Here is a 10,297-nt window from a genome sequence, read left to right on the forward strand (position 1 = left end):
GATTCCCATGTCAAGAACCTCATGTCAGCCTTATGAGCTGGTTTAAGTGGAACAAAACTTATATTTTCTAACACAAAATTAAGCTCCCAAGGGGGGATGCACCTATTTTCTAGGAGGCTTCAAACCCCTTTACAAAACATTTTCACATGAGATTGCATTGAAAGAGGAGAATCCATGGGTAGGCATGCTGAAATGTCTGACAATTGGACAAATGAACCTTGACTGAAGAGTAAGACAGGCCATAGGATAGTAACTCAGACAAATAATATAGGGGCAAAGAAACACCCTGAATGGGTGCTGTTTTTTTTTTCTTGGCATCAACTAGAAAACCTTTTCCATTTGCCTCCATTCATACCTGGTGTACATCCTCATAAAAAAGGTACCTACAAGAGATACCTGTCAGATGATTGCAAATTGAAAAGACAAACAAATTTATTTATGTGACATTTGTTCACTGCGAAAGTCTGACTGGGATAATAGCCCATTTTCAGTGGAGACCAGGGGAGAAAAGTTCCACATTGACATAATATGTTAACAGTTTAATAAAGTTTTTACAAAGCCTTATGGCATATTACGGTAACTGAAATTTTCAGCTTCAGTCCATACAGTGTGAACCTATACATACACAGTGCAAATATTTGGACAAATGTAAACAAGTTAAAAAAGAATATTGTCCATAAATAAAGTAGTCACAAGTTGCAGTTCATAGACTTGACGTTAAACACACTGAGTACACTCTTTGAAACAGATATAACTAGATAATATAGCTTAGGCAATAATATATTTGATCTTTGTCTAAGAAATATATTTTACTAATTCCTTCTCTCTGAACATAGTCAAAAACTGCTAGTGGTGGGAGGAGGGAAGGATCAAGTCAGCCTGGGTATGAAGGAGCAGGGCCGTGTATTACTTAGGTAGTCTTACCAAGTCAGCCTGGGTATGAAGGAGCAGGGCCCTGTATTACTTAGGTAGTCTTACCAAGTCAGCCTGGGTAGTGAAGGAGCAGGGCCCTGTATTACTTAGGTAGTCTTACCAAGTCAGCCTGGGTATGAAGGAGCAGGGCCCTGTATTACTTAGGTAGTCTTACCAAGTCAGCCTGGGTAGTGAAGGAGCAGGGCCCTGTATTACTTAGGTAGTCTTACCAAGTCAGCCTGGGTATGAAGGAGCAGGGCCCTGTATTATTTAGGTAGTCTTACCAAGTCAGCCTGGGTAGTGAAGGAGCAGGGCCCTGTATTACTTAGGTAGTCTTACCAAGTCAGCCTGGGTATGAAGGAGCAGGGCCCTGTATTACTTAGGTAGTCTTACCAAGTCAGCCTGGGTATGAAGGAGCAGGGCCGTGTATTACTTAGGTAGTCTTACCAAGTCAGCCTGGGTATGAAGGAGCAGGGCCCTGTATTACTTAGGTAGTCTTACCAAGTCAGCCTGGGTATGAAGGAGCAGGGCCCTGTATTACTTAGGTAGTCTTACCAAGTCAGTCTGGGTATGAAGGAGCAGGGCCCTGTATTACTTAGGTAGTCTTTTAGTGAAGGAGCAGGGCCCTGTATTACTTAGGTAGTCTTTTAGTGAAGGAGCAGGGCCGTGTATTACTTAGGTAGTCTTACCAAGTCAGCCTGGGTATGAAGGAGCAGGGCCGTGTATTACGTAGGTAGTCTTACCAAGTCAGCCTGGGTATGAAGGAGCAGGGCCATGTATTACTTAGGTAGTCTTACCAAGTCAGCCTGGGTATGAAGTAGCAGGGCCCTGTATTACTTAGGTAGTCTTTTAGTGAAGGAGCAGGGCCGCGTATTACTTAGGTAGTCTTTTAGTGGTAGTTTGAAGTTGGAAAGGTTAGAGGACGATCTCATTTGCAGAGAGATAGAATTCCATTTTTAGTGACAGAGTATGAGTAAAGACTTGGACCAGAGGATTTCTGGGGTTTATATATGCTGAGGAGATGTTATTCATTAGACTGAAGAAGTTTATTTGGATGATGGGAACTGAGAATAGGGGTAAAAGCAAAACAGTCAGCTTTGTATAATGCTGTATGAGGAGATAAGCTGTATGTAATCTAAGTGGTGAGGAAGTTTGTGCCGATCCAAAGCTTTAAGGGCAGTACAGTGGTGGCTGTGGTATTGTTTGTTGTTGGCAGATTTTGCAGTCTTATTATAGCGGGCATGCAGCTTTATCTATTAACAATGTTCTTTAGCTGGGGCTATCCCCTACTTCATTACTGTGGTTCAGTAGCTATTTAACACTTATATGTGCTTTTTAGCTTGAAGGTTGGTTAGGATGGGTGCATGGTATAAGAGTGATGGGAGAAGGTAAGTAGTTGTAACAGTGGTTTTGGTGGTGTTCCTAAGGAAGTATTATGCCTGCATAGCATTCCTAATTTTGGTGTCTTTTTTGTGTTATTTTGAACATGCAGTTCAAATTTAAGGTTATCACCTATAATCACCCCAAGAAGTTTTGCAAGGGAAACTTCTTCAATTTCCATTTTGTTTGGTGAAATAATTCTGAAATTTCATTTATCAGGCATGTGTGATTTGTAAAAAATAGCAGTAACTATGTTTTTCATGGTTGATTAGTAGCTGGGCATTATGGAGCTATTGCTCAACTGAGGAAAAAACTTCCTGCATGCTATGGAGGAGTTGAGGCAAGTTATCAGTTGTACATATGAGTGTAGAATTATCAGCATATTGTATAAGAGAGACTGGACCTATGCAAATATGGAGGTCATCAACAAAGATAGTAAAAAGGAGGGGACCAAGAATAGAGCCTTGGGGAACACCAGTGGAGACATGAAGGCACAGATGGAAAGTATTCTGCCATTTTAGACTGGAGCCAAACAGTTAAACAGCTGTTAAATCACGGTAATAAAGAAGACGATAGTCCAAGCTGAGACAGTTTGTTCAGGGGTTTAAGGTGTGAAACTGTATTAAAAGCTTTTGACAAGTTTGCCCACATTCCTGCTTTTCTTTATGGTGTCAGTGAATGATAGCTGGGCAGTTTTTGTACTGAAATGGGCAGAAGCCATGTTGGGTGGATGTTAAGGGCCATTCTTGTAACTGATACTGGAGGAATTGCTTATAAATGCATCTTTCAAGAATTTTTGAGATGGGATAATATTGCAATGAGCCAAAAGTTAGAGACATCAGCCAGGATGGCACCTTTATGAAGAGGGATGAGATAGGATTGTTTTCCATAGTGAGGATACATAGGATTCAGATATTGATCTATTGATAAAGATAGGGACTGGCTATGCTATGGCATCAGCAGCTACCTTTAGGTATTCAGGTCTGCAGTTGTCAGCTGTAGTAGAGCAAGGTTCGAGTGTAAGAAGAAGCTTTTTATCACTGATGTTGGGACAGATCAGAAGTGGAAGTTGCTAGCAATGGATATAGAAGATGAATTAGGTTCAGATGGGGACACTGGGGTTTAAAGAAAATCGTAGTGTGTATGGTGTCTGGAGACTGTTGGTTTTGGTCCAACATGTATACTGAATTAATAGGCTTGGGTATTACTAAAGGGGTGTTAGAAGCACTGGATGGGGGTAGAGAGTTTTTAGTTAAGGAGGTAATGCTTTCTATGAAGTAGACATTGAATAAGTCTGCGATTTCTAGTAGATAGCTGTTATTAGAAAGGTTAAGTAACAGGTTACATATTAATTTACATAATTTTGGGGGGTTATTTGTGTGCTGAAATTGTAGATAGATATAATGTTTTTTTTCTAGGTTAACGTGTTTTTTACTCAGATTGCACAATTCTCTATAAAGTTGCAGGTTATAGAGAGTTTTAACTTTACACCATTCTTTTCAAGCTTTGTCTTTGTTTAGTGAGCCATGATGCATGGTTAATTTTCACTCTTTCTTTTAGAGGAATGGGGAGTGGTTATTCAAAATAATTAAGAATAAGGTATCAAAAATACTGACTGCCTCATTGAGTAGAAGAATTTGTAGGACAAACCAATTAAAGTCTTTCAATGTATGGATGATTGAGTCTACATTGAATTTAGAAAGGTTTTGAGTTGTTTCAGGTTGATGAGCCATGGAACGTATCATCATGGAACTCATAAACAAAGACATTAGCAACCTCCAAACTCTGGACCCCACCCAGTTTGGGTTTGTGAAAGGCAAATCATGCCTTCTGAACCTGATCAACTTCTTTGAGGCAGTTACCAAAGCCATAGACGAGGGTAAGGTGGTTCACACAGTCTATCTTGACCTCGCCAAGGCTTTCAACACCATCCTCCATTCTGGAATTATAGCTAAACCCACTAAACTATGTATAAATCCCTACATCACAAGATGGGTTGCCAACTAGTGCACTGACAGAACCCACACTGTAAAAGTTGCAGAGTCCAAATCTGACTTCAAACTAGTGACAAGTGGAGAACCACAGGGTTCAGACCTGGGACATCTCCTGTTTGGTATCTACTTCTCTGAAGTACAGGCTAACACAGAAGGCCTCTGGCTAATGACGTATGCAGATGACTGTAAACTAGGAGCCAGAGTCGAGTCCCCAAATTATATGAACATCCTACAGAAGGGCCTCACTGAAACAGATGCCTGGTGTCAGAAGCATGGCCTCAAGCTCAATGCCAAAAAGTGCATTGTCATCCACTTTGGTAAAAACTCTGTACCCATGAACTACCACATAAACGGCATTCTAGTAGTGATACTAGTATTTTGGCATTTTGGAATTTTAGGATGTTGTGTGAATAAGGAAAGAGATTATATGAACTTGGATAAATTAAAGCTACCCACCTGCAAGATTATAAAAGCAGGGAGATATGTTGGTATAGGTACTCCTGATTTCATAGTGTGCTGAGTCAACTGCCATGGAAGAGGTGCATAAAGGTGCAAGTATACAGTGAACGTTTGTTAGAGAGGATGCCAGTAGTAGTAGAAAGAGACATGATGCCTGCAGAAATGTTTGAAATTTTAGAGGTTATAGATAAAAGAAAAAATTGAAGTGTCGTATGTAATATATAAAATGTAATATGTAGTATGTAGTATGTAATATGTAGTTTGATGTAGAGGAAGGCAGAGGTGGAGTTAATGAACAGAGGTAAGTAGATGTTTTGCCCTATTAGTTAATTCCAATTATGTCATAATGAGTAAGGAAATGTAGGAGTATAAATGATAATTAAGTCAGACAGAGGTCTAAAGAGTAGAATATAAGTAAGGACACTATAATGACATTTAGGTGGCTGTAACTGTATGAAAAGCAGATAAGGTCAATGTAGTTTCTGTGGTTGGGAGTGGTGAGAGTCTGTGAGTGGTTATTTGTGAGCTGGTTATATTGCTTGTGGTGAGAGGAGTTAGGGGTCTTAGGATATGTTAGAATTTAGATAGGGAGGGGCAAGTAAGATAAAAGGAAATTATTTTAAGGGTGAGTGGGAATTGGGGGAGGGTTAAGACTGGCATCAAACTGAGTCCTGCATGAAAAAATCAGTCAGGAATTAGCCAAGGGTAAGTAAAGATATCTTAATAGACTAAGAAACAGCAATAGCAGTGGCAGTGGCAGTGTTAAAAACTAGCAGCAAAATGTTGGAAGTATTAACATGAAAAAAATAAGAAGATCATGTCAGCAAGAGATAGAAAAGAACAGTGTATCAGATAGCATTATGAGGATACTAAAGGATAGTTCTAGGCCAGCCTAGATTGGAGAAAATAAACTGAGAGTTAGCAGTGAGATATATTTAGCAGATAGGAGACAGGCAGTAGACAAATATCAATAGTAACTCACTGTGCCTTACAAAAGAGAGGCAAACAGGGAAGTGGTTAGGGTATAGCAGTAGAGTAAAAAAAATAAATGAGCTCCAGCAGGAAGAGAACTCTACTGTAATCATAGAAGAAGATGAAAGAGGGTAGTTGCACTCATTCTAAGGCAGTTAATAGCAACATCACTGAAATTTCCCTACACTAATCCAGAAAGAACCTAATTAAACAGTTACAATATAGGGGAGGTCTTTGCTAAGGCACTTCTTTGTGACCTTACACTCTAATTGCCTTCTGGAGCCAAAATAATTGGGCATCCTGACCCTGATTCAGAGCCTTGCCTGATGCTACCAATGATGTCAATCTGGAAGGGGGGTGGGCCTTGAGTTTTAAATTCCCTAGAGCTAATATTGTGGAAGAGCCATGTGTCTGAGTGCAAATGCAAATAACTATAAATCAAAACACAATAAAATAAAACTTGTTCAGTTTGCAGTTATTTTATTTATTTTTTATTTATTCGTTCATTCATTTGTTTATTTTTCTGTTTGTTAGCTGGTTTACAAACCCATTTCAGGCATCATCTGGTCTCAGTTCAGAACACATAAGCTTACAGCAGTATTGTTGTAATGCATTTGCACAAAAACAATGATATCTATTATTTATAGTTAAAAAGATAAATTGGATAAGTTACAGTTACTCAACATATCTTATAACATGCTCTACAATGCAACACTCACTGCAGAAACCGAATCACACTACTTGTACATGTGTATTCCACATCTTTGCTAATGAAGAAAAAAGACAAAAAGTATTTTCTGTTTTCAAAAAAATCAAATGTGAAGAGCTATGAATCAGAAAATGTTAAGAGCTTTATGTGCACAAAAGTTGTTTGGCATGCAGTTACATACAAAATGAGTTCTATTTTTAAAGATATGTGTCATCTACAAAATGAGTGGCATTCTGATAGAAACCAAAGTCTAAATATGTTTAAAACAAGGTAGGCATCAGTACAGCATATGAGCAAAAGTTGTTCATTTTCCATTTGGCTACAAAATGAAGACGGTTCCATTTAATCTATACTTTTGTATGCTAATTTCCCCACATTTCAAGTTGCTAAAGTTTCAAGCAAATGGCCAAATAGCTGAAACTTAAACTCACTGATAGATCTCTATGGCGGGGGGATAATTTCCATACTCCCTTACTTAAATACACTAACTCTATGAGCATGCAACAACAGAAACAAAAGATAAATTGCCACACATAGTGAATTACTGCCAGCAAAGAGGAAACAGCACCTGCAATCCTTTTTTTCATTATTACTCAATCATATACAATGGTATAAACAAATTAAACCAATGTGCCTCTGCTGAGTGACCATCAAGTTGAACATTAGGAAGTTGAAACGGGGAAGTTGAAATCTTGTTTTGTTAATGCTTGATGAATAGTTCAGTAATGATTTTATGTGTGTGAGTGAGTCTGTGTGTGTATGCGTCTGTGTTTAATTTGAAAATAAAGTAAATGTGAACAGCATATACAGTATTTCTCCTAATATATGAAATCATTACAAATGAAATCATATTGGGTTAATGGAACATACAGATATCATGTACACAATGTCATCATATCATGTAATATAGAGGACGTGGTCGTTATCTCATTCATGGCTTTTTCATTAATGACACTATTAATTCATCCCTAACTGTCCGTGAGAATAATAATAACACACACACACACACACACACACACACACACACACACACACACACACATGTGTGTGTGTGTGTATCAGGAACTGAAGTGTGCATTTTATTAAAAAGCATAGACTGTTTACAGATGTTAATACAAATAAAAATGGTACCTATTTTTTCAGGAAGTACTATACCCTTGTTATAATACAACATCTTCAAGGTTGTACTAGCTGGGAGACAAAGGTATTATTAGGATATCATTTTCTTTCAATTGCTCAGCATGTGATTAAAATGCTCTCAATCAATTTGACTACATATCCGGAGATAAAGTATGTTCAGAGCTGAAGTTTGGAAAATATAATTTTTAGAACCAATACTGATAAAATGAGACAAACTGCAAGAGGCGTTTAATGTGCTAATTTGACCCACTGCATTCTAAAGCTGTTCACAAATGCATAAACATGTATTAGAGGGTCACACACAGGACGTTATGGTGAGAAAATGCAACCTAATATGATATTCTGTACCTCTATAACAAAAGTATCTCTCATGCCTATGTATTTCTTTCTTTTATAAAGCATCAAATTTGTGTCACATTAGTAGCATTTTATTTAGGTAATCTAACTGCTCCTTACAACAATTTCAGAATAAAATCTGAGAATATCATTTGCTACAAAAAACAGCACCTCAAGCAAGTTCTAAAAAGGGTATACAACTGATTTAGCTATAAGTGATATCCTTAGTGCTTAGAGATTTTATGATTGCATGATACCAACTATTTATATATTTAGTTCTACTCATGAAACAGGCAGAAGACAAAATGAGTGAGAACTGTTTAAAATGGAAAACAACAGCAACAAAAATCATTACAATTAAAAACTCAATGTACCTTTTCTCCTCTATCACTTCAGCGCACGATTAAATGAATATCTAAAATCCAATGCAACGTAAAAGGTTACATTCTTTCTGCTTAGTCTGAAAACAGCTGATATCCTTGGAAACAGAGTGAGTTGCCCCCAGTCCAAGGCCTTCCTTGTTGTAACTGCACCCACACTCTGTCACCGACGCTGAGATGAAGCACTGCATTTAGAGATGCTGTTTGGGCATTCCCTGCTGTATTAATACTGTGAATATAGTTGATTTTGTCTCCATTTTTTATCAGCAACAGAGCAGTGTCACCGGAGTCCATCTTTGGAAGCAGAGAGTAGTTGAAGGTGTATACACCGGGGATTGTACAAGTAAAGATGCCGGTTTGCTTGTTGTAACCATTTCCATAGTTAACCAGAACGTTATCAAACACTATAGAGGTCATTTGGTGTGGAGGATCTTTTTCTCCTGCTATGCAGGCATGGAAAGCAATTCTTGGATTAACTACATATTAAGAGAATAGGAAACAAATTCTGTATTAATTATATGGCTGTATAAGTTAGTTACTTAAAAAAGTACTTTACATTATAATAAACTGACTGCAAGCTTTATGAACGTAAGAGCAGATGCCTGATTTAATTTGTCCACACCACTGTATGTGACAGAAAAATCTTGATTTTTTTAATTGAAAACAGGCATCAATCAACATCTTAGTTAACATGCAAAAAAGGGATGCAGTTTTAACACCCATAATAGTGCAAATTAAAATGATCCTCAGTCCCATCTGTGTAATATATGTATTCTCTATAATTGCTTTCTGCAACTGTCAATGAAAATTAAGCAATAATCCATGAATGGATGTGAGTATATACAGAATAAAAATACACTAACAAATCCAGACTCACCAAACCAACTAAAATTGTATTATTAAAATTGTCCAAAACCAAGGGTGTGTAATAAAACCCAAAATTCACATTTATTGCAAGTAAAATGTTTGCACGAAATGCTTCATCAGGCAAAATAATCAAAGCAACTAAAGACACATTTAAATATCAGATAAAAAACATGATTCTATCAGTTAAAACATTCAATTAATTTAAAGTGACTCTCACTTTACTTGGTTATGGAATTTTATTTTAAAATTGGTTTAAAACCAAAAGCTTCATTAAGGCCTGAATTTTGCTAAGCCCTGAATCTAATGATCCATTTGCTCTCTTCTTTCTCTGTTAAATTCTTCACATCCCCTCCCCTAATGTATTCATACACTACAGATAAAATAAAAATTCAAAAGAATGCATATTATATGTGCTCGTTATATGTTTTTTACAGTGCAATTATCTTCTATGCATCTTTTTATCTCTGGTAGGTGAGCACATATTCTTTCTTTAAAATTCTGATTGATCTGATTTGTCTTGCCAATGTAAAAGGCATCACATTGGTGACACTTTGCCATGTAGACTAAGTTCTTGGTATCACATGTACCATATGTTCAAAGTGTAAATTCCTTCTTGTTCAATGGATATATAATTATTTTCCATATGTGTGTGTGTGTGTATATATATATATATATATATATATATATATATATATATATATATATATATATATATATATATATATTTACAATAGATACATTTATATCACAATTACACTTCGAGCATATGGTATATGGACAACTTTATTTATACATTTTTGGTTGGTTTGGTGACTCTGGATTTGCTGTGAGCTTATTTTTCTTTTGTATTTGGTTGTTATTGGAATATGCCAGTAAACATGAGTGTTTTTTACAATTTACTTTCTATTGGTTTAAATGCAATTTAGTATAGGTGCACTGATTGGGCTGTCTAATCAACAAGCACATTTCTGAATACTAATGACCCCTTATTGTAACAGCTATAATGTATATCAGTCTTTGCTTTGCACAAAATCGTAGATTTGCTCTTTGGTTGTATCTTACTACTGCTGTAGTATGTACACTCATTTTCACAGCGCTGCATCAGTGATACTGTACTTTGTGAACTTGCTTAGCCATATGAATCATGC

At 36.9% G+C, this 10,297-nt stretch overlaps 1 protein-coding gene across 2 annotated transcripts in view; it reads right to left on the reverse strand.

The window, feature by feature from the left end:
- Positions 1–6,194: 6,194 nt before the first annotated feature.
- The window catches only part of LOC122791265 (C1q-related factor-like), a 618,865-nt gene continuing 614,762 nt past the window's right edge, over positions 6,195–10,297 (reverse strand). Inside the window, exon 7 of one of the 2 annotated variants that reach the window (XM_044058937.1) lies at positions 6,195–8,758. In XM_044058937.1, the coding sequence (XP_043914872.1) occupies positions 8,358–8,758 (401 nt within the window). In that variant the 3' untranslated portion in view covers positions 6,195–8,357. The remainder of the gene's footprint in view (positions 8,759–10,297) is intronic. The other variant, XR_006363123.1, reaches the window with a different exon arrangement.

This window comes from Protopterus annectens, chromosome 17.part0 (assembly GCF_019279795.1).
Source record: "Protopterus annectens isolate FY-2018-M chromosome 17.part0, PAN1.0, whole genome shotgun sequence".
NCBI lineage: Eukaryota > Metazoa > Chordata > Ceratodontiformes > Protopteridae > Protopterus > Protopterus annectens.